The sequence below is a fragment of the Oncorhynchus mykiss genome, chromosome 11, assembly GCF_013265735.2.
Source record: "Oncorhynchus mykiss isolate Arlee chromosome 11, USDA_OmykA_1.1, whole genome shotgun sequence".
In the NCBI taxonomy this organism is placed as follows: domain Eukaryota; kingdom Metazoa; phylum Chordata; class Actinopteri; order Salmoniformes; family Salmonidae; genus Oncorhynchus; species Oncorhynchus mykiss.
In genome coordinates this window covers 24,517,918-24,542,678 of record NC_048575.1, presented here as the reverse complement: position 1 = coordinate 24,542,678, position 24,761 = coordinate 24,517,918, and the positions used below count along the sequence as shown (strand labels likewise).

Below are 24,761 nucleotides of genomic sequence, written 5' to 3'. Positions count from 1 at the left end.
AGGTAAAAGTTGTACTGTACACATGGACAGTACCAAAACTAGTACCACAGCAAAATCTGCAGAGCTGAGAAGGTTGTATCCCCCATATAAAAAAATATTTTGGTTGCAAGAATTATCACCATTTTCTTTAACCAAGTATGGCATTTAATGCAGGGCCGACAGACAGATTCCCTACTTTTTCCCCTTCCACTTTCCTCTTCCATTTTTTGCAGTAATGCTGCAATTAGTTGGTTGTAATTTTGGGTAGAGCACACATTTCCATATATTTTTGTTAGCTGCATGTGTGACATAAATCAATCAGTCTTACAGTATTTATGATATAATTTACAAATATTATACTTAATATCTATTAGTATGTTTGAGTTTAACCACAATATTTGTTGCATTATTTTTCAGTTTTTTTCTGGTAAATTAAATTGAAATTGCAACCGACTTTCTATGGCTTGTTTTAAAAACAGTGATATTTGGGAGATTATTTCCTTTTCAAATAACAGAAAGTTAGAGGTTGTAATCCGAATAAAGGGAAAAAGGCCATTCTTGTACACGGGGTGAGACATTCTTATTAATTTGCTAGAGAACCCGTTTGGATTGAAGTATAACTTTTGTATGACTGAAGGCTTTAGTGAGACGTCTAAAGCATTCATATTTAATAATGTCTGCCCTGCGAATTCATATTCATTGTATAAATAGGCCCGTTTAATTTTGTCTGGCTTGCCGTTCCAAATAAAATTTAATATTTTTTCTCATATAATTTAAATAACTGTTCACTAGATGTAGACAAGACCATGAGCAAATAGGTAAACTGGGATATGACTAAAGAGTTAATCAGGATGATTTTTCCACAAATACACTGGTATTTTCCTTTTGATGGTTGCAAGATCTTACCTATTTTTGCTAAGAAATAAATGAGATCATTTATTTATTTTGGGATATCTATAACGAGCATGTCCACATCACCATTAGACCATTTTATTGGTAAACTACACTGTAATGTAAAAGTTGTATTTGTTTGCGATCCAATACGTAATAGAGGTTAGAATACGTATCTAGATCCTCTATGAGGCTGTGTAAGGATCCGAGTGGTTTTAAAAGAAAACATGTATCATCAGCGTACAATGACACCTTTGTTTTTAAATCCTGGATTTCTAACCCCTTGATATTATTGTTGGATCTGAGTTTAATAGCTAACATTTTGATGGCAATAATAATATGTCGATAGTGGACAACCTTGTTTTACATATATATATATATATATACTACCATTCAAAAGTTTGGGGTCACTTAGAAATGCCCTTGATTTTGAAAGAAAAGCACATTTGTCTATTAAAATAACAAAGTTGATCAGAAATACAGTGTAGACATTGTTAATGTTGTAAACGACTATAGTAGCTGGAAATGACTAATTTTTATGCAAAAAAATCTACATAGGTGTACAGAAGCCCATTATCAGCAACCATCACTCCTGTGTTACAATGGCACGTTGTGTTAGCTAATCCAAGTTTATGATTTTAAAAGGCTAATTGATCATTAGAAAACCCTTTTGCAATTATGTTAGCACAGCTGAAAACTGTTGTTTTGATTAAAGAAGCAATAAAATTGGCCTTCTTTAGACTAGTTGAGTGTCTGGAGCATCAGCATTTGTGGGTTCGATTACAGGCTCAAAATCATCAGTCTATTCTTGTTCTGAGAAATGAAGGCTATTCCATGTGAGAAATTGCCAAGAAACTGAAGATCTCATACGAATTTGACACTGTGTACAACTCCCTTCACAGAACAGCGCAAACTGGCTCTAAACAGAATAGAAGTGGGAGGCCCCGGTGCCAAACTGAGCAAGAGGACAAGTACATTAGAGTGTCTAGTTTGAGAAACAGACGCCTCACAAGTCCTCAACTGGCAGCTTCATTAAATAGTACCCGCAAAACACCAGTTTCAACGTCAACAGTGAAGAGGCGCCCCCGGGATGCTGGCCTTCTAGGCAGAGTTCCTCTGTCCAGTGTGTCCTTTTGCCCATCTTAATCTTTTCTTTTTATTGGCCAGTCAGATATGACCTTTTCTTTGCAACTCTGCCTAGAAGGCCAGCATCCTGGAGTCACTGACATTTCTAAGTGACCCCAAACATTTGAACGGTAGTGTATATATACAGTGGCTTGCGAAAGTATTCATTCCTTGGCATTTTTGGAATTAAAATGGATTTTGGGGAGTTTCTATCATTTGATTTACACAACATGCCTACCACTTTGAAGATGCAAAATATTTTTTGGTGTGAAACAAACAAGAAATAAGACAATAGAACTGAAAACTTGAGCATGCATAACTATTCACCCCGCTATTCACCCCCAGTATCCTCTGAACAGTTTATGTTGAGATGTGTCTGTTACTTGAACTCTGTGAAGCATTTATTTGGGCTGCAATCTGACGTGCAGTTGACTCTAATGAATTTATCCTCTGCAGCAGAGGTAACTCTGGGTCTTTCTTTCCTGTGGTGGTCCTCATGAGAGCCAGTTTCGTCATAGCGCTTGATGGTTTTTGTGACTGCACTTGAAGAAACTTTAAAAGTTCTTGGCATTTTCCTGATTGACTGACCTTCATGTTTTAAAGTAATAATGGACTGTCGTTTCTCTTTGCTTATTTCAGCTGTTCTTGCCATAATATTGACTTGTACTTTAACCAAATAGGGCTATCCTCTGTATACCACCCATTCCGAGCCACAACATAATTGATTGGCTCAGACGCATTAAGAAGGAAAGAAATTCCACAAATTAACTATGAACAAGGCACACCTGTTAATGGAAAGAAGGTGGAAAGTTTTAAGTTCCTCGGCGTACACATCACGGACAAACTGAAATGGTCCACCCACACAGACAGCAAGAAATTTGTCTTGTCACCTAAAACCCTCACAAATTTTACAGATGTCGGGCTGTATCACCGTCTGGTATGGCAACTGCTCTGCCCAGACCCGCAAGGCTCTCCAGAGGTTAGTGCGGTCTGCACAACGCATCCCCGGGGGCAAACTACCTTCCCTCCAGGACACCTACAGCACCCGATGTCACAGGAAGGCCAAAAAGATAATCATGGACAACAACCAGCTACTGTTCACTCCGTTATCATCCAGAAGGCGAGGTCAGTACAGGTGCATCAAAGCTGGTACCGAGAGACTGAAAACAGCTCTCAAGGCCATCAGACAGTTAAACAGCCATCACTAACAGAGTGGCCGCTGCTAACATAGAGACTCATATATCTGGCCACTTTAATAGATTTAATAAATGGATGTAATATAGGTATCACTAGTCACTTTAAATAATGCCACTTTAATAATGTCTACATATCCTACATTACTCATCCCATATGTATAAACTGTATTCTATACCATCTACTGCATCTTGCCTATGCCGAACAGCCATCAATCATCCATATACAGTTGAAGTCAGAAGTTTACATACAGCTTAGCCAAATACATTTAAACTCAGTTTTTCACAATTTCTGACATTTAATCCTAGTAAAAATTCCCTGTCTTAGGTCAGTTAGGATCACCACTTTATTTGAAGAATGAACAGTTCTATTTTTGTTACATAAAGTATGATCTCTGTCCCCATGTGCAGTTGCAAACCGTAGTCTGGCTTTTTTATGACGGTTTTGGAGCAGTGGCTTCTTCCTTGCTGAGCGGCCTTTCAGGTTATGTTGATATAGGATTCGTTTTACTGTGGATATAGAGATACTTTTGTACCTGTTTCCTCCAGCATCTTCACAAGGTCCTTTGCTGTTGTTCTGGGATTGATTTGCACTTTTCGCACCAAAGTACGTTCATCTCTAGGAGACAGAACGCGTCTCCTTCCTGAAAGGTATGACGGCTGCGTGGTCCCATGGTGTTTATGCTTGCGTACTATTGTTTGTACAGATGAACGTGGTACCATCAGGCGATTGGAAATTGCTCCCAAGGATGAGCCAGTCATGTGGAGGTCTACAATTTTTTGGCTGATTTATTTTTTAGATTTCCCCATGATGTTAAGCAAAGAGGCACTGAGTTTGAAGGTTGGCCTTGAAATACATCCACAGGTACACCTCCAATTGACTCATAATTATGTCAATTCGCCAATCAGAAGCTTCTATAGCCATGACATCATTTTCCCAAGCTGTTTAAAGGCACAGTCAACTTAGTGTATGTAAACTTCTGACCCACTGGAATTGTGACACAGTGAATTATAAGTGAAATAATCTGTCTGTAAACAATAATCTGTCTGTAAACAAAAATTAATTGTATCATGCACAACGTAGATGTCCTAACTGACTTGCAAAATCTATAGTTTGTTAGCAAGACATTTGTGGAGTGGTTGAAAAACAAGTTTTAATGACTCCAACCTAAGTGTATGTAAACTTTTGACTTCAACTGTATTTATATGTACATATTCTTATTAATTTAGATGTGTGTGTATAAGGTAGTTGTTGTGGATTTGTTTGATTACTTGTTAGATACTACTGCACTGTCGGAACTAGAAGCACAAGCATTTCGCTACACTCGCATTAACATCTGCTAACCACGTGTATGTGACCAATAAAATGTGATTTGATTTGCTTTGAGCTGTCATCCAGACAAAGGGTAGATACTTTGAAGAATCTCAAATATAAAATATATTTTGATTTGTTTAACACTTTTTTGGTTACTACATGATTCCATATGTTTTATTTAATAGTTTTGATGTCTTCACTATTATTCTACAATGTAGAAAATAGTAAAAAATAAAGAAGAACCCTGGAATGAGTAGGTGTGTCCAAACTTTTGACTGGTATAGAATATATGATTTGTTTCCTACAGAAAACTTGGGGGGCCAAATTAAACCACCCCTGGGCCAAATTAAGTCGGGAAACCTGGCCCGACAGTATGGTATTAGATAGGGCCTAGATTTGATCCTGGGTGTACAGAGCTGCATTCGCTAAATTCACAGAACTCCTCGCAATCATTATGGTTGTGTTTACAAAGTCTGCCCAATTCTGATCTTTTGCAGCTAATTGGTCTTTTGACCAATCAGATCGGCAATAATTTGGCAAAAGATCAGAATTGAGCTGCCTGTGTAAACGCAGTGGGACCACCATGTCTGTGTTGTCCATGGGGACCTATTGAGTCATACTCAGCACAGCAGCATACCACCCACCTGCCATCTTAGTACTAGGAACAAATATAATCGCCGTTTCTCTCTCTCTCTTGTGCTCTCTCCAGGCGCATTGGAGGTAATCCTGGTGCTAGTGATTAGTTGGTTACAAAGTAATTGCCAGGTGTGCCAGGAAACTAAGAATACTTTCCATCTGTACTGTATATCCCTAATATACTCTGAGAAGATGCTGTATTTACACTGGACTGGTATTCACATTTTATCTGTCCCTTTTTAATTTACTTGCAGTGGGCTAAATCAGGTTCACACATCATATTTATTCTACTTTGAAACAAAAGTATACACATCACATACATGGTTGTACCATGTCAGATATAGAATTGTAATGTATTCAATGTTGAGTTTGCATCCCAATATTACACTTTTATATACATCACAGAAGACTGAAAAATAACAAAACCGTTTGACATAGAAACAGCGGATTTTCAGCATATTCTTTGAAATATTGTTTATTAATTATGAAAATTATTATTGACATTCCACCTATGAGGCCACTAGAGGGCACTTTGGTCAGTCAAATCAAATCAAATAAATAATTCCATTGCAGGAATGGTTCTCGTTTCTCTGCACTGTACCTAAAGATATTTCCCACTAGCATCTTATAAGAATTCTATACCAGATGAAGCATTTAAGAAAACACACACACACACACATTAAGAGGTATGGAGCTTACTACTCTGTATAGCCAGAAATAGAAGCAGGTGGGATTTCCGTTCTGTTTTTACTTGGCTGTACCTCAACAATGAAATCGGATTTCAGCACAAGTCACACACACTGTATGTGAAATCAGCCTTTACAGAAGCCAAATACAGAATACAAGTTCTTTCAATCAAGACCAGCGACTATTCCACTGTAAAAGTTAGCCTACTTCTTTGAAGTCAGAAATGAGCTACAGTACAGAGAGAAAGCAAAGAAAACCTTTTCAAATAAAACTTACACGTGAACTACCGCCACCCATCCCCTGACCTCCTTAAATCACAAATACCCATAATCCCATAATCTTATTCAGCTACTTTGGGAGTCACAAGCTGCAAGTCATTCTGTAGTGAGGAGGGAAAACATCAAGCCATCGCTAAGCAGCTGCCTGCAGACACAATATAGGCCTACACCGAACTAATAGTCTATTTCTAATCTTGCTTACGTTGTCCTTAGTACTGTAAACATGTAGACTATTGTCTTCCCACAAGCAACAGCCACAGCCACTGCAGTTGTGGGAAGAGACTAGTCTACATGTTACTGTGCTGTGTACGGACAACAACATGTATACGCTTTTTCTCATTTTACACAGAAAATTAGGTTATTATTAACACATCTCATCTCAGTAGATGAACAGCCCCAGTCTTTAACAACTTTGATGTCCTACTACCCCTATTTGGCAGTTTCTGTGGGGTGTACTGGCTGAACTAATAGCCCATAGACAGTTTCACAGCCAGGTGTTATTCATGTTCTTACCCTTCAGCCCCATCAGCGGGTTTGTCCCCTTCTGCAGGTGCAGGTGCTGGGGCAGCGGCCGGGGCTGGGGTAGGGGCAGGGGCTGGAGCAGGGGCTGGAGCTGGGGCTGGAGCTGGGGCAGGATCTATGGATAGTATACAAAAGATAATATGAGCCAGTGGATCAGTGTAGAACGTGAGTAGAGACTGAAACTTAAGACCATACACTGAGTATACCAAACATTAGGAACACCTTCCTATTATTGAGTTGCATCCCTTTTTGCCCTCAGAACAGCCTTAATGCTTTGGGGCATGGGCTCTACAAGGTGTCCAAAGCGTTCCACAGGGATGCTGGCCCATGTTGACTCCAATGCTTCCCAAAGTTGTGTCAAGTTGGCTGGATGGATCGGGTGGTGGACCATTCTTGATGCACACGGGAAACTGTTGAGCGTGAAAAACCCAGCAGGGTTGCAGTTCTTGACACACTCAAACAAGTGCGCCTGGCACCTACTATCATACCCCGTTCAAAGGAATGTAAATATTTTGTCTGTCCCATTCACCCTCTGAATGGCACACATACACAATCCATGTCTCAATTGTCTCGGCTTAAATATCCTTCTTTAACCTGTCTCCTCCTCTTCATCTACACTGGTTGAAGTGGATTTAACAAGTGACATCAATATGGGATCGTAGCTTTCACCTGGGCAGTCTATGTCATGGAAAGAGCATGCTTTGTATACTCAATATATATTACTTAGGGGAAAAACAACATGACAACACCTGAAAGTAATGGAATTGCTTACTGCCATTACAAAAATGAAGCATTTGTTGTTCTAGAATGCACTGAGTGTCAATGTGTGTCTCTGAAATGTGGATTAGTGAAAGAGAAAAGGTGCCGAGGGAGTGGACATGTGTTGTTTCTGCTGCTGATGTATAGGAACAGACAGATGGACTAGGGAGCAGGCTGTCATGTGTGCCCTACTTCCCAAACCAGCACTCATGTCTCAACAACACAGGTAGATCAAACATTAGCTTATCTTTCACCTCAGCATTGACATAGTTAACTGGAATGATAGGATAAACAAACCAATTTAATTATATCATGGAATCAAATTTAGTTGTTACTAAATACAATAATTGAATGATATGATGGAGTAAAAAGTAAGTTACTATCTTTGAATGAGAGCCTGAGAGAAAGGGAGGATATTGAAGAATCAGGGAGCGAAAGCTTCACATGTCACAATCACTTTGGGAGTTTGGGCCTTGTTAAAATCAAATTTAGAGGTCTGCCAGATTCCCAGTGTAAGGAAAAGTATTTTTGGAATAATGTAATCAACAAAAAATGTTTTGTTTGCAGTATACTCTGTTAGTTACACAAAAATAAACTCAACTGGATCCCAAATCAAACATACGCTTTTTTTTGCCAGAAACCTTCAACTTCTGCTTTGTTTTTGTTCTTTACTTGAAACCCAGCCCATTGTTATATATAGTACTGTTGGGTAAAATAAAGCAGAGATCACAGTTAACATACATCTCCTGGAGTTCCAGGAAATCGATAGACAAGAGGGTAGAATGAGACTTCGTTAATGTTGTGGCTGCAACATTTCTGGACAGAGGGTATGCCACAGCCAAGACGCCAACAATGAAAAGTCTTAATTCTGTCCCCTTGTGTTTGAGTATTATATGACACAAACTGAGCAAGTTCAATATCATATAGAAGCAAGAGAAAATGCTAGATGAAAACAAACAAACTTACCTGCTGGTTTAGCCTCCTCCTTCTTAGGTTCTTCCTCTTTCTTCTCCTCATCCTTTTTCTCTGCAGGCTTCTCCTCTTCCTGGGAAAACAACGCTGTTACCTCACTAAAAACAATAGCCCATATTCACCAACAGACTTAGAGTAATGCTGATCTAGGATCAGATTTCCCCTTTGATTCATTATTACCTGAAAAGGCTAAACTGATCCTAGATCAGCACTCCTACTCTTAGATATGGTCCAATGAGACATGAAGACAGGTGCCCATTAGCACCGAAGTGACACAGTTTCTCTGGACCCCTGCAAGGTCAGAGTCGTGTCGTCCGTCCCCCCCCCCTTCTAAACGCCATTATGATGTTTGGTTACACCTCATCTCATGTTGGTTGACAACATCTTCTCCTCTACAAAGGCCAATTACTCAGCCTGAAACGCAGGCTATAAGTGCTTCTCAACCCTAGTGCTATGCTATACTGTTGATAGGAGGTATTTGAGATAGCTTGGTTTCAATGCTTCAGAGTCCAGCCTGTTTCAACCTGAGGCTTTCCCTAATCCGACTGACTCAGTTGACATGGTTTGCTGTCCAGTCCATCTCACCATCTCATGAGTCACTGCCCAGTGTCACAATCACTGAGAGATACTGTTGAATCTAATATTAATTTAGAACATGACATTATGTCCACTTTAAAGGGGCCATCTGGGATTCAAACAACAGCAGACTGGATGCCCTACCACTTTTTTGGTAAACAGCAAGCGTTATAAAATATAAAGACAATATTGTTTCGAGCAATTTGGCATGGGATAAGGTTAATTAGTCAAACTGTATGTTGACTGTATATATGTCAACCATATTATATTACATCTTTAGGGCCATTTAATCCTGTGTACAGTTTAAGACATTCAGAAACAATCCTAAACAACATTTACATACATCAATAACAGCCAGTCATTATACTAAAGTCCCACAATATCTATATAATCAGTGGTAATAATATAGGCCCCATTTATTCAACTGCTCTAAAAATGAATACATTTCTACCCCTATGTCTAAGTATTCATCCTGCCGGCAAACACTTTCAATGATATATCCCACTGTAGTGTTTAGGAAAGAGAGGCGATGCCTTACCTTTGCTGGAGGTGCTGGGGCAGGAGCGGGAGCTGGTGCGGGGGCAGGAGCCGTGGCAGGAGCAGCAGTGGCATCCGGCTTCGGAGGTGGCTCGGGCACCGAGAACAGTGCTTTGAGCTTGCCAAACATGGTGGTTGTTTGGCTAGTGGGCAGTGTGAGCAACAGAGAACCCGGCGAGCCTATCTAAGGATCTGATCCTTAGACTCTCTCCTCTGTCTAACCAACTGTCTAACCCTGAATGCCTGACAGTCGGCGCGACAGCCTGCCTCAGGTAATTAATCTCCAGTTCCATTAATTCCTTCATAGGAACTCCCCCTTTGCTCTTCACACTTCTCCACTCTTCCTATGGGATGGGTCAACAAAGAGCAGCTATCACTGCCACCTATGGCTGCTTCACATCTCCAACACTCTTCCTGTGACGTTGGACTGTTTGGTAAATGTACTCTACTCAAAGGTGTTGAATGAGCAGCAACTCTACCGTAGGAGGCCATTTTGTTTCTTGTCCATGGCTGCAGCAATCTTGGCAGTAAGTTTGGATAATTGACAATTAATTCAAATCAATTAATTGATCAATCAGAGAAGTCCAGGAGTTGATCAACAAACTTCAAATAGGTTTAACACCAGATTCGGGTACATTTCTTAATACACAATAGTAAAGTAATTGCACTGTGACTCTTAGGTAGGGGCTAAACTCAGCTATGTTAAAGTGAATATAGTATTTGGGTTATTCTTCTTTTTTTTTTTTTTTTTTTTTTTTTTATAAATTTTTTACCCCTTTTTCTCCCCAATTTCGTGGTATTCAATTGTTGTAGTAGCTACTATCTTGTCTCATTGCTACAACTCCCGTACGGGCTCGGGAGAGACGAAGGCTGAATGTCATGCGTCCTCCGATACACAACCCAACCAGCCGTACTGCTTCTTAACACAGCGCGCATCCAACCCGGAAGCCAGCCGCACCAATGTGTCGGAGGCTACACCGTGCACCTGGCAACCTTTGCTAGTGCGCACTGCGCCTGGCCCGCCACAGGAGTCGCTGGTGCGCGATGAGACAAGGAGATCCCTACTGACAATCCCTCCCTAACCCGGACGACGCTAGGCCAATTGTGCGTCGCCCCACGGACCTCCCGGTCGCGGCCGGTTACGACAGAGCCTGGGCGCGAACCCAGTACAGCGCCCTTAACCACTGCGCCACCCGGGAGGCCCTATTTGGGTTATTCTTAGCTTCACTGCTTACTGTGTGTTAAAGCTGGGGACAGATACAGAGAGGAGACCACTTACTTAATTAAACATCACAATGTCCCGCCCCTTTCCTAGCTAAGACTTCACAATGTCCCACCCTGGATAAGGGGATTATTGGACTGAGATCTCCATGGTTGGCTTGCTTTCACATTCAACTACTATTCAACACAACACACAATAGATCACGAAGAAGAATAGGATACTATGGAACTGATGCAGTTGTTAGTAAATGAGAATGTATTTATTTAGGTAAATGTGTATCTTACAAAGCAGACAGATCGTATTAAATGTCACTTAAGTAGCTTGTTTCGTAGCTAAACTGTTACCCGTTACACAGAAAAATAAATCCTTTGATTGGCACTGCATCCATAACTGCCACCACAAACTACATGAGTTGTGTATCGGCAAATACAAATCGTGATTGGTCCAAAAAAAAAAAAAAAACAGTTTCTAAACCTGAAATATAATTTATAATTGATATGAAAAGAAAAATGATCAAAACACTTCTAGAAATATTCGTTTTTTCCACTTCTTTAATTATTGCACATCTTAATAAAGTTTTTGAAAGATTAAACAATTCTAAAGGATAGTATGCGAGAGGGTAGTTGTATCCCTCTTACACGAATCCCTCAAAATAGTGTTCTGTACACACACTCACATACTGTTCATTCAGCTGTGAGTAAAGAGGGGATTGAACAATAATGCACTGTAAATTCACCACAAAAGTAATACATATGAGAAACGATGCAGTTTGATATTCTCAATCTTTATGATTTTGAGTGGCATGCTACAAGAGAAAGAAAACCACAACACAGTACAGTAGATTACAAACCAGCTTGAGCCACTAACAGTATTTATAAAGTTGCCTTGTACATTATCAACTGTAACTGAAATTATACGGTACATACCTGTTGTTAACAACAGGTCAAAGTGAGAGTAAGGGATGTTTCTTACCTTGAGTTTCTCCAAAAAGCCTTTGTCGCCCCCAAAGACACGCAGCATTTTAGGAGTGGGGGGTTTGGGTCCGAACAGCGCCAGTCCTTTCTTTTTATCTTCAACAGCCTTAGCAGCAGCTGGACCCTTAGCCTTCATCAGTTTCCTTGGAAAAGAATGAGTCAAAACGGAGTCACGTATATCTCTATTACATGACAACATTTTATTTGAATAGTCCATCTATAGCTCAATAAACTATAAATAGAGTTTGATGAGCTATTACCGTATAGATGGATTATCCAAATACATATTTGTATTGATAAAGGCTAGCAGGGAAGCAGTATTCTTTAGCATTTTAAATGTTTCCCCTACAAGAGACTACTACTACTAACCAATTATCTTAGATTAAAACTAGGAACTAATCCAATGCAGTACCAATAATACAGCCAATCTCCTCTCTTACTTTCCTTTCCTGGCCAGAACCTTCTGAGCCATTGGGTAGTGGACCAGAATTTCAAAGAGATCCTTCTTTTCCAGGACGGACAGGTTAGCAAAGCCGTGAGCTTTGACATTAGCTGTCCTCCTGTTCCCGCCATCTTTAGACGATTGCAACAGACTGTTGAAGAAAAACACTCCAATTGTATAATATAAACTCACAACAAGGCGTCTTGGTGTAGGCTACACCATGTCTGCTTCCGAAATGGCAGCCTATTTCCTACATAGTGCACAACTTGCAGTACAGCGCCCTTAACCACTGCGCCACCCGGGAGGCTGATAGTGCACTACTTTTGATTAGAGTGCATAGAGGATTACTTTTTAACAAAGCCCTGGTCAAATAGTGCACTGTAGGAAATAGTCTGCCATTTCAGATGCAGCCCATTGTTTCATGTTCACAGGAGAGCTCTGTTCTGTACCTGATTTCTCCAAACACACAGCCGGCCTTCAGTGTAACGAACACGATGGAGTTATCTGGTCCACCAACCACCTGTACTGCTCCAGACTTGATTATGTACATCTCTTTACCAATATCTCCCTACAGGATAAGATAGTTAGACAGAAAACTGTCATGCTATCGATGTACAGTGCCTTCAGAAAGTATTCACACCCCATGATGTACAGTGCCTTCAGAAATTATTCACACGCCTTGACTTTTTCCACATTTTGTTGTGTTACAGCCTGAATTTAAAATAGATTACATTTAGATTTTGTGTCACTGGCAATAGCCCCATAATGTCAAAGTGGAATTTTTAACAAATGAATAAAAAATGAAAAGCTGAATGGTTTTGAGTCAATAACCATTCAACCCCTTCGTTATGACAAGCCTAAATAAGTTCAGGAGTAAAATTGTGTCGTGTCTGGGCAATCATTAAATGTGAAGACTTATTTATATCAAATCAGTTCTCTAGGTTTAATTATTACGTGATTGAAATAATCATGCAAACATTAATTAACTAGGAAGGCGGGGCACCATGGAAAATTGTGATTTACAGAGTTATAATTTACAGAATATAACTCTTAAGATATTTTAAAATCTGATCAATTACAGTCTTCTGTTAATTAATTATTATTACCTCATCAGTACTCATTACTGAACGTCGCAAACCCTTGGAGACCTGCACGAACCCTAGCCTAAATCATGAATCAGCGATATACAAATTGGCTTAATTATTGGCTTAATTATTTATTTACTAACTAACTAAATAATCACACAGATTATAGATATTTGGTTACTACATGATACAAAGACAAAGTCTCTAGCGGACAAAGCCGATATGACGGCTTGGTAGACAAAGGAAAGGGGTGGGGACTGAGAAAGAGCGGGCAAGGCTAAATGGATTCACTATACACAGTCTATAATTATATTAATTGAAATGATAATCCTTTGCACATGAACGGCTGCTTTTTTGAGAATAATTGCAATGTATATATTTACGCCCGTATGCCGTTGCTGTCTTCTCTGTTGGAATCACCGGTCCGTCTGCTGGAGAGTCAGTTCATCAGAGAGTCTCTGGTTAACTTCCCCAGAAGTCACAATGTTCTTTGTGGTTGTAGCTTTTTCCGCAGCTCTGGATAGTGTCTGTTATAATGGATACGTCAGGCCTACCGTTGGTCGTTGCATAGAATAGATAGTTCCACGGTTGTCAGTATTCTCGTACTAGACTTACGTACAGTTGAAGTCGGAAGTTTACATACACCTTAGCCAAATATATTTAAACTCCGTTTTTCACAATTCCTGACTTTTAATCCAAGTAAAAAATCTATGTCTTAGGTCAGTAGGTCACCACTTTATTTTAAGAATGTCAAATCTCAGAATAATAGTAGAGAGAATGATTTATTTGAGCATTTATTTCTTTCATCACATTCCCAGTGGTCAGAAGTTTACATACAGACAATTATTATTTGTTAGCATTACCTTTAAATTGCTTAACTTGGGTCAAACTTTTCGGGTAGCCTCCCACAAGCTTCCCACAATAAATTGGGTGAATTTTGGCCCATTCCCCCTGACAGAGCTGGTGTAACTGAGTCAGGTTTGTAGGCCTCTTTGCTCACACACGCTTTTTCAGTTCTGCCCACCTATTTTCTATAGGTTGAGGTCAGGGCTTTGTGATGGCCACTCCAAAACCTTGATTGTGTTGTCCTTAACCCATTTTGCCACAACTTTGGAAATATGCTAGGGAAGACTTCAATATATCCACATAATTTTAGTCCCTCATGATGCCATCTATTTTGTGAAGTGCTCCAGTCCCTACTGCAGCAAAGCACCCCCACAACATGATGCTGCCACCCCCGTGCTTCACGGTTGGGATGGTGTTCTTTGGCTTGCAAGCATCCCCCTTTCTCCTACAAACATAACAATGGTCATTATGGCCAAACAGTTCTATTTTTGTTTCATCAGACCAGAGGACATTTCTCCAAAAAGTACGATCTTTGTCCCCATGTGCAGTTGCAAACCGTAGTCTGGCTTTTTTTATGGCAGTTTTGGAGCTATGGCTTCTTCCTTGCTGAGCGGCCTTTCAGGACTCATTTTACTGTGGATATAGATAATTTTATACCTGTTTCCTCCAGTATCTTCACAAGGTCCTTTGCTGTTGTTCTGGAATTGATAAGCACTTTTCGCACCAAAGTACGTTCATCTCTAGGAGACAGAACGAGTCTCCTTCCTGAGCGGTATGACGGCTGCGTGGTCCCATGGTGTTTATACTTGCGTACTATTGTTTGTACAGATGAACGTGGTACCTTCAGGCATTTGGAAATTGCTTGAAGGTAGGTCTACAATTTTTTTCTGAGGTCTTGGCTGATTTCTTTAGATTTTCCCATTATGTCAAGCAAAGAGGCCTTGAAATACATCCACAGGTACACCTCCAATTGACTCAAATGATGTCAATTAGCCTATCAGAAGCTTCTAAAGCCATGATATCATTTTCTGGAATGTTCCAAGCTGTTTCAAGGCACAGTCAACTTAGTGTATGTAAACTTCTGACCCACTGGAATTGTGATACAGTGAATTATAAGTGAAATAGTCTGTCTGTAAACATTTGTTGGAAAAATTACTTGTGTCATGCACAAAGTAGCTGTCCGAACCGCCAAAACTATAGTTTGTTAACAAGAAATTTGTGGAGTGGTTGAAAAACAAGTTATAATGACACCGACCTAAGTGTATGTAAACTTCCGACTTCAACTGTAATTTCTCGCTTCAGACTAGTAATTATACAAGTATAGGAAATTCTGTAGTGATCGATAGTCTCAAGAGTTGAACCATTTCCAGCCGTGTAGCCAAATCTACAGCTGTATGGTCTACGTGGCCTGTAGAAGTGTAGCCATTCCAACGTGGGGACTGTACACTTTAAGAGATACAGTTATGTGTGTTTCCTGTCCTTCATTAGGTCACCAAATGAAACACACTCGACATGACTGTCCCTTAAGTGTCCACGGACCATTCCCACATTCTCAAAAATAGAAACATCATTACTCAATCTGTTGATGGCCAAGGGTCTCTCTGTGTTCCATAGTTTACATTCCAACCTCGAACACTACAGAGCATAGGGACAGCGTATTTTATGACCGACCATAAAACAGTCTACTTTCCGCTCTCCCCCTCTATGAGAGAGAGCATGCTGTAGAGCGGACCCCCCTGTAACCCGATCCTTCAGATCGTCACAGGAGAGTTATGACAATTGTCACATAGTAAGTTGCATGGATTCACTCTGTGTGCAATAATAGTGGAATAAATCAAGGGGTATGAGTACTTTCTGAAGGCACTGTACATCTCTTTTAACATTATCTCCCTATGGGGAACCAAATATACACACATATAGATGATTTTAAAAAGCTGAGTATACTGCATGTCTTTACCAATATTACCCTATGCGGACAAAATAGTGTGAGCTGACCGTATTTAACAGTTCCTTTATAGACTACATGAAACAGCTAATTCCATGACTGCGTCTCTCTCTCTCTATCACCCCTTTTTTTTATCTCTCTCTCTCCCTCTCTCCCTCTACGTAATTTCACCTCCAGCGATGACAGGATTATGTTTGACATGGTCAAGGAAGTGCTTCCACAGCAGCAGATAGAGAAGGTAGTCAATAAAACACACTCACACACAAACTCACCTTCTGCACCACAAAGTCCCCAGGTAGATATATAATAGACTTAAGCCTCAGCAACATGTCTACCAACATCTGGTTATCACAACCCTGAGGAAATACAATTCAACATCATAGACTAAAGCATCACAAGGTATTAAATGTACACATTTCTGTGAGGTTGATTAAAGGAAAATTCAAGATATGATGCTAAATGCATCATACTGGCTCTATTTCTGTACTTTGAAAGTTATATATCTTGAAAATTTGATCGCTGACATGCAAAATATGTTGGGCCTATATAAACAATGGCCTAATGAAACAAATACTGAAATATAGTTTTTGGGTGGAGTTTTCCTTTAACTAATGTGTGTCTGTGCTTTTTTGTAAGTGTGTGTGTGTGTGTGTGTGTGTGTGCGTGTTAGTGATGCGCGGGGTTGACTCATATCCTTCAGAGTTAATTTCTAAACTTAACCTTAAACACTTGGAAATGTTATGTTTGGAACAACTTTGAAATGTGACATTTGAGAGAAACATGGATGAACGTCTAATTCTGAAGTGAGACTGTGTGAGCTGGTAGCTTCAAATAGGCCTATGGCACATCAAGGGAACCGTAGCCTACTGTTCAGATGGGCTAAATGGAAACAGAAATCTGGACACTGACTGTAGGTCTATAACCTGTCACACAGCCGTAATATTAACTACTGCAGAATTAAGTATGTCTTGCATTAAAATGATACACCAAATGTAGGGTAAATGTTGACTTGGGAACAGGAGTGGAGTGATTTATTTCTTTCACCATCTTGAGAGAATGTGAACTCGCAGTTAAATAATGTCTGTAGAGGTTATCAGCATCATAAAAGCTGATAGTAACCACATAAAATATGCTTCCAATCCAACCTGAAATATTACCAGAAACATGTTGGGTCGTTTTCACAGCTTTCTATGTTCTTACAACTGGTCAAATATTTGTCATTTGGAAATTTTCCACAGAAAATATTTCTAGTAAAAAATGTATTGCATTTTATCGCAGGTCCCTACACGTCTTTGCTCCACGAAAGAAGCAGAGATGACAGAGAGAACTTTATCGATGTCAACTAGATTGAATCATTCATTGTAACGATTATTGATATTATTCTGGTGAGCAAGGGTTTATTTAGTCTTCTAGGGCAACATATAAGGTCAAAAGAAAAGCTACATGTATCTAACTATAGACTCATTGACTAACAAATAGCCTACAAAAAATATTGGAAATTATCAACAGAAACATATCTAAATCAGGACCAAAACAATCCTGCACCCCCTTTCAAAAAATAATTCCGAAGTCTCTGACTGTAGCCTATAGCGCATGTTCTATATTAGCAGGTTAGGGTCGGGTTAGGGCCTCAGATTTTCACTTTATCACATAGCGGACTCACGCACCACTAGTGTGCTTGCATACATGCTTTCGTGTGTACCTTAAATAGATCAATTTTCTGGAAGGTAGCCAGGTTAATGTCAACAGCAATGGCTGTCCTCATGACGAGAGGCATCTGCTCCAGCAGCTCAGACTCATCTAAAGGCAGGCAAGAAGAACCACATACACAGGTAATTACGGATGTCTTATCGAACAGAACTCTTATTCACTTAGACCTGAGCCTCTGTTAAAGGTAGACTCGGCGATATGATGTAGATGCAGAAAGTAAACAGCATAGTGGGTCAATTTCTGGAACAACTAAGAGTGTTGAAGCGCGAGGCTCAACTTCTCCACTGTTATACCACGCTGTACACCGTGTGAAGCAAACCCGTGCACATGCACAGATACTGTGTGTGACTGTGGGAGAGCGAAGTGTTGCATCTCGCTCATCTCACTGTTTCTGGTGCTGCTCCTGGCAACGTCATTTTGTAGAGTCTACCTTTAATGCTTGAAGTAAAATATTGTTGTGCGTCTCAAATAGGGAATAGAGTGCCACTTGAGACGCCGCCTGAGAGTTTCCTTACCCAGCATGCCCTGGGCGTCCCAGGTGTAGTTGTACCAGGTGCGTATTCTGTTCTGGCACAGTTTGGGGATGTTATTTGACACCATATAATACACAGTGTTGTCCATGGAGGAACGAAAGTAGGTCTGGCCTGTGGTGGCTGCCCCAATGACATCTCTCATCTGGAATGGATCATATTAGACACATAAGTCAACTGAGCTTAAGTTCAACTTATATTCATAGGTCCATTTGTTACAAGTTGGTTGTCAGCAAAATTACACGTAAATATTTTTTGACAAACCCCCCACCCCTGCGCGCACACACCAACTTGTAACAAATTTATTAAGTGACATTTACAACATATCAAATAAACATGTCACAGGAATTCCAAGCTAAATATAGGTCAGTGAAGCTAGTCAGTAGGATAAAATCTTTTTTGATTCATTACCAATCCACCACCTGACTACTTACCTGCATTTCTACAGGTTTATAATCTACTAAACTCAGCAAAAAAAGAAACGTCCCTTTTTCAGGACCCTGTTTTTCAAAGATAATTTGTAAAAATCCAAATAACTTCACAGATCTTCATTGTAAAGGGTTTAACACTGTTTCCCATGCTTGTTCAATGAACCTTAAACAATTAATGAACATGCACCTGTGGAACGGTTGTTAAGACACAACAGCTTACAGACAGTAGGCAATTAAGGTCACAGTTATGAGAATTTAGGACACTAAAGAGGCCTTTCTACTGACTCTGAAAAACACCAAAAGAAAAAGCCCAGGGTCCCTGCTCATATGTGTGAACGTGCCTTAGGCATGCTGCAAGGAGGCATGAGGACTGCAGTGACCAGGGCAATAAATTGCAATGTCCGTACTGTGAGATGCCTAAGACAGCACTACAGGGAGACAGGACGGACAGCTGATCGTCCTCGCAGTGGCAGACCACGTGTAACAACACCTGCACAGGATCGGTACATCCGAACATCACACCTGCCAGACATTTACAGGATGGCAATAACAACTGCACGAGTTATACCAGCAATGCACAATCCCTCCATCAGTGCTCAGACTGTCCTCAATAGGCTGAGAGAGGCTGGACTGAGGGCTTGTAGGCCTGTTGTAGGCCTGTTGTAAGGCAGGTCCTCACCAGATGAGGTGAGGAGGAGATGCACTGCAGTACTAAATGTAGCTGGTGGCCACACCAGATACTGACCGTTACTTTTGATTTTGACTCCCCCTTTGTTCAGGGACAAATTATACCATTTATGTTAGTCACATGTCTGTGGAACTTGTTCAGTTTATGTCTCAGTTGTTGAATCTTGTTATGTTCATACAAATATTTACACATGTTAAGTTTGCTGAAAATTAAAGTAGTTGACAGTGAGAGGACATTTCTTTTTTTGCTGAGTTTATATCTATATCTGTCTGGATAGATCAGAGTCCGGAGACTGAGGTGGCTATGGGCCAGGGAAATAACGCTATCATCAAACATCTTCTTTTGTTCACTTAAACAGGTTGAGTCTAATCCTGGACTAAACGGCACCTTCAACAGCGATTCTCCAGTGAGATTGCTTTTTAGTCAAGGACTAGGCTTAATCTGTATCCAGGAAACTGAGTTACTTTCGTAACCCCAGTTCTCTGATATAATGAGTGAGATATCTCACATATGGGATTGACCTGAATCTCAGAAGCTCAAAGAACCAATTGCACACATTTGTTGGAGACAGACAGGTCGAGTGGCAAATGAGGTGTGCCCCTCCCCTCACAATAAGGAGCAACTCGCCTGCCCTCTAGTCATTTTCAAGCATTCTGAACTTCCTCACACTCTTGCGAGTAGGGGAATGCAGTGAGATATCTCACTCATAATATTAGAGAACCCGGGGTTACGAAAGTAACCTTGAGTTCTCTTTCAAAAATCCCACATATCTCACATGTGGGATTTTGGCCAACTCCCGTATCGCAAGCATGCTCTCAAAGACAGGTAGTCTCAACGTATCAACCCTCAAAGGCCACGACACTGAGGACAATATGCGCCAAAGAAGGTACAATGATGTCTAACTGGTAGAACCTCATAAAAGTATGAGGGGATACCCAACAAGCCACATCGCCAATCTCCTGTAAGGAGATGCCTTGAACAGTTCCCAAGAGGTAAACATACCTCTGGAGTGAGCCCTCAGACTCTCTGCAGGCTGTAAGCCCTTGCTACTTTAGGCCAATATAATAGCTTCCACAATCCAATGTGATAACTGTTGACAAGAGAGGGGCCTCCTTGCAAGGAGGTACCCAGGACACAAAGAGTTGGTCGCTTTTGTGCAAAGCTCTTATTCTATCCAAGTATACACGTAATGCACGTACTGGACACAAATTATGGATATGCTCTTCTTCCGTAGAAGTGAAGGGTGGCGGGTGGAAAGCCAAGGTCGCTGACCTTAGGCATAAAGACGAGGTTGGGCAACAAAGAAACCTTGGAAAAGCCCGGGGCAGACTGTAGACACGAATAGTGAGCTGATAGTGCATGCAGCTCACTCACTCACATTGCGGACATAAAGGCGACCAGTAAAGCGGTCCTAAGGAGAGATGCCTCATCTCAACGCTTTCCAGCGGCTCAAAAGGCTGCCGTGAAATAGCCAAAAGACGGATCAAAGTTTTTGATACTGGAGGTAAGTGGACTGCCCCTTCATGAAACAATAACGAGGGGTGTTTTCCCACTGTTATTGTTAAAGCCTATATGACAGGCCGAGATAGCAGCTAGATAGACCTTAACAGTGGGGAATGCCTTCCCACTGTCAATAGGGTACTGCAAAAAAGCATAAAACCTTGGATACAGAGAATTGGTAAGGAATGATCTGTTTTTGGTCACACCACTTCTCAAAAAGGCACCACTTGTCATGTAGAAGGGGCCCTGGCACTCTGGATAGTCTCAATGACTCCAAGCTGCAGGCCTGTCACATCCAAATTTAACCTGTCACGGGCCAGGCGCAGCGGGCCATGGTGTCTGGGTGAGGGTGGAAAATCTCTCAGTTCGCTTGGGTCAAAAGATCCCTGCATAACGGGAGTTGCCATGGCTCGTCGTACAGCAGGAGAATGATCTCCGCTACCCGAAGCTTGCCTGGCCATCGAGGGGCTACCAAGATGAGGGATGAGCCTTCTTCCCTCACTCTGACTGAGCCGCCTCTATACATTTGCTGAATGTTTATGGAGCTACTTCAAGGCTGTGCCTTGAAAAGCAAACCTTAGAAACCTCCTGTGTGCTGGCAGGATGCTTATGTGAAAATAAGTGTCCTACAGGTCGACTGATGTGAACCAAGACAGAATGTTGAATGTAAACATATGGGAACGTTAACATTTTCAGATTGCTGTTGAGGCCCCGTAGGTCCAGAACGGGGTTTACCCCTCCACCTTTTTTGGGAAGCAGGAAGTACTGGGAGTAGAAGCCGAGGTGGCTCTCTGCCGCTGATATTGCCCTGATAGCCTCTTTGCTTAATAGACAGGAGATTTCCTGTTCTAGTATGCATGCTGAGTCGCCAATCACCACTGATTCCAAAATGCAGTTGAAAACGGGTGGTCTCATAGCAAACTGCTGTCATGGCGTTGCCCTCTTTGGGCACAGTGAGCACAATCCCCCTCTCTCTGTCTCCTACACTCAGGCTGCTGCAACTACAGGTTGTAAATTCCTGGAGGAGATTATCTCCTCATGGCCACAGTATAGAGAGAGAGTGAGTTTTCATAGAGAGAACAAAATAATTTCTTCCACCTCACAGAACTTGAGGTCCGAACAACATTTATGTTCTGGAGAAGGTATAAAAGATCGGTGAAGAATCGAGCTACGAACTGGTCCGTTTGGTACAATTTTGTGAAACTCATGGGAGACAATACTATCATATTATCATAACGCTGTTTATACAATAGCCTCAGATATGAGGCTTACATCTAATTGTTGTATGAGATGAATGAGTGAGGATGATACTGTTTGTGAAATTGTGTAATATGATTTTAGACCGTTTAATGAAGGAAACTCAAATTCCCTTTGGAGTTTAACTAAATCAGAGGACCGCCTATGAGCAGAGTTATGGTCTGGCGTCCTGGGACAGGCCCCTTTCTGCTCTTCCGAATAAAACCCCCACCATGAGAATTTCTCAACAGACCATGTTTCTCTCAATTTACAGAGGACAAGATGGCTGAATCTTTTAACTATACCACGTGGTTAAACTCTTAGACTATCGATACAGACAGAATAAGAACAAGTATTTGATATTAATTACTAGTCTGCAGCAAGGAATTCGGTATCATTGAACGCGAAGACCGACAACCGCCGAAACATCTATTCTATAACGACATGAATGAATGTCACTCTGAACTATACTGTCATGTTGTGTCTTGTTTCTGTCCTTTCCCTTCACCCTGTCTCCCTCTGCTGGTCGTTATTAGGTTACCTTTTCTCCCCCTCTTTCCCCCAGCTGTTCCTTGTCTCCTCCTAACTACCTCGTCACCCCTTTTCCCACCTGTTCCCTTTTTCCCTCTGATTAGTCCTCTATATCTCTCTCTGTTTTTGCTCCTGTCTTTGTCGGATTATTGTTTGTGTTATTCATGCCTGAACCAGACTATCGTCATGTTTGCTGCAACCTTGTCCTGTCCTGTCGGAATCTGCCGGTCCATCTGAGCCTACGTATGTTTTGTTATTAAAGAAGCTCTGTTTACGTTAATTCGCTTTTGGGTCCTCATTCACGCACCGTAACAGAAGAATCCGACCAAGAATGGACCCAGCGACTTCGGATCCTCTCCACTCAGCCGTCGAGATCCAGGGAGCGATGCTAGGCAGACACGAGCAGGAATTGTCTGCTGCTCGACATGCCGTTGAGACCCTGGCCACCCAAGTCTCCAACCTCACAGAACAGGTTCACCATCTCCGCCTCGATCCACCGGCCACTTCCAGGGCTTTCGAATCTCCGGAGCCCAGAATCAATAACCCGCCGTGTTACTCTGGGGAGCCCACTGAATGCCGCTCGTTCCTCACCCAGTGTGATATTGTGTTTTCTCTCCAGCCCAACACTTACTCCAGGAGCACTGCTCGTATCGCCTACGTCATATCTCTCCTTACTGGACGGGCTCGTGAGTGGGGCACGGCAATCTGGGAGGCAAGGGCTGAGTGTACTAACCAGTATCAGGACTTTAAGGAGGAGATGATACGGGTTTTTGATCGATCTGTTTTTGGGGAGGAGGCTTCCAGGGCCCTGTCTTCCCTATGTCAAGGTAATCGATCCATAACAGACTACTCTATTGAGTTTCGCACTCTTGCTGCCTCCAGTGGCTGGAACGAGCCGGCTTTGCTCGCTCGTTTTCTGGAGGGTCTCCGCGCAGAGGTAAAGGATGAGATTCTCTCCCGGGAGGTTCCTTCCAGCGTGGATTCCTTGATTGAACTCGCTATTCGCATTGAGCGACGGGTTGATCTTCGTCACCGAGCTCGTGGAAAGGAGCTCGCGTTCTCCGTTGCCCCCCTCTCCGCATCACTACCATCTTCCTCTGCCGGCTCGGGTGCTGAGCCTATGCAGCTGGGAGGTATCCGCATCTCGACTAAAGAGAGGGAACGGAGAATCACCAACCGCCTCTGTCTCTATTGCGGTTCCGCTGGTCATTTTGTCACTTCATGTCCAGTAAAAGCCAGAGCTCATCAGTAAGCGGAGGGCTACTGGTGAGCGCTACTACTCCTGTCTCTCCTTCAAGATCCTGCACTACCTTGTCGGTCCATCTACGCTGGACCGGTTCGTCAGCTTCCTGCAGTGCCTTAATAGACTCTGGGGCGGAGGGCTGTTTTATGGACGAGACCTGGGCTCGGGAACATGACATTCCTCTCAGACAGTTAAGGGAGCCCACGGCCTTGTTCGCCTTGGATGGTAGTCCTCTCCCCAGGATTCAGCGTGAGACGCTACCTTTAACCCTCACTGTCTCTGGTAATCATAGCGAAACCATTTCTTTTTAAATTTTTCGTTCACCTTTTACACCTGTTGTTTTGGGCCATCCCTGGCTAGTTTGTCATAATCCTTCTATTAATTGGTCTAGTAATTCTATCCTCTCCTGGAACGTCTCTTGTCATGTGAAATGTTTAATGTCTGCTATCCCTCCTGTTTCCTCTGTCTCTTCTTCACAGGAGGAGCCTGGTGATTTGACAGGGGTGCCGGAGGAATATCACGATCTGCGCACGGTGTTCAGTCGGTCCAGGGCCACCTCTCTTCCTCCACACCGGTCGTATGATTGTAGTATTGATCTCCTTCCGGGAACCACTCCCCCCCGGGGTAGACTATACTCTCTGTCGGCTCCCGAACGTAAGGCTCTCGAAGATTATTTGTCTGTAGCTCTTGCCGCCGGTACCATAGTCCCCTCCTCCTCTCCCGCCGGAGCGGGGTTTTTTTTTGTTAAGAAGAAGGACGGGTCCCTGCGCCCCTGCATAGATTATCAAGGGCTGAATGACATAACAGTGAAGAATCGTTATCCGCTTCCTCTTATGTCTTCAGCCTTCGAGATCCTGCAGGGAGCCAGGTTTTTCACTAAGTTGGACCTTCGTAACGCTTACCATCTT

The 24,761-nt window shown here is 41.9% G+C and overlaps 2 protein-coding genes across 3 annotated transcripts in view; both read right to left on the bottom strand.

The window, feature by feature from the left end:
* Positions 1–9,600, bottom strand: part of cngb3.1 (cyclic nucleotide gated channel subunit beta 3, tandem duplicate 1) — a 33,916-nt gene extending 24,316 nt beyond the window's left edge. Inside the window, exons 1-3 of the mRNA XM_021622349.2 lie at positions 9,472–9,600; positions 8,352–8,430; positions 6,618–6,741 (exon numbers count right to left, since the gene is read on the bottom strand). Of these exons, the coding sequence (XP_021478024.1) occupies positions 6,618–6,741; positions 8,352–8,430; positions 9,472–9,600 (332 nt within the window). The remainder of the gene's footprint in view (positions 1–6,617; positions 6,742–8,351; positions 8,431–9,471) is intronic.
* A 1,041-nt stretch (positions 9,601–10,641) lies between these two features.
* LOC110535524 (cyclic nucleotide-gated cation channel beta-3) overlaps positions 10,642–24,761 on the bottom strand; it is a 34,084-nt gene continuing 19,964 nt past the window's right edge. The window contains exons 12-18 of one of the 2 annotated variants that reach the window (XM_036935221.1): positions 18,210–18,369; positions 17,687–17,784; positions 16,257–16,340; positions 12,558–12,676; positions 12,107–12,259; positions 11,665–11,809; positions 10,642–11,497 (exon numbers count right to left, since the gene is read on the bottom strand). In XM_036935221.1, coding sequence (XP_036791116.1) covers positions 11,471–11,497; positions 11,665–11,809; positions 12,107–12,259; positions 12,558–12,676; positions 16,257–16,340; positions 17,687–17,784; positions 18,210–18,369 — 786 coding nt within the window. In that variant the 3' untranslated portion in view covers positions 10,642–11,470. The remainder of the gene's footprint in view (positions 11,498–11,664; positions 11,810–12,106; positions 12,260–12,557; positions 12,677–16,256; positions 16,341–17,686; positions 17,785–18,209; positions 18,370–24,761) is intronic. The other variant, XM_036935220.1, reaches the window with a different exon arrangement.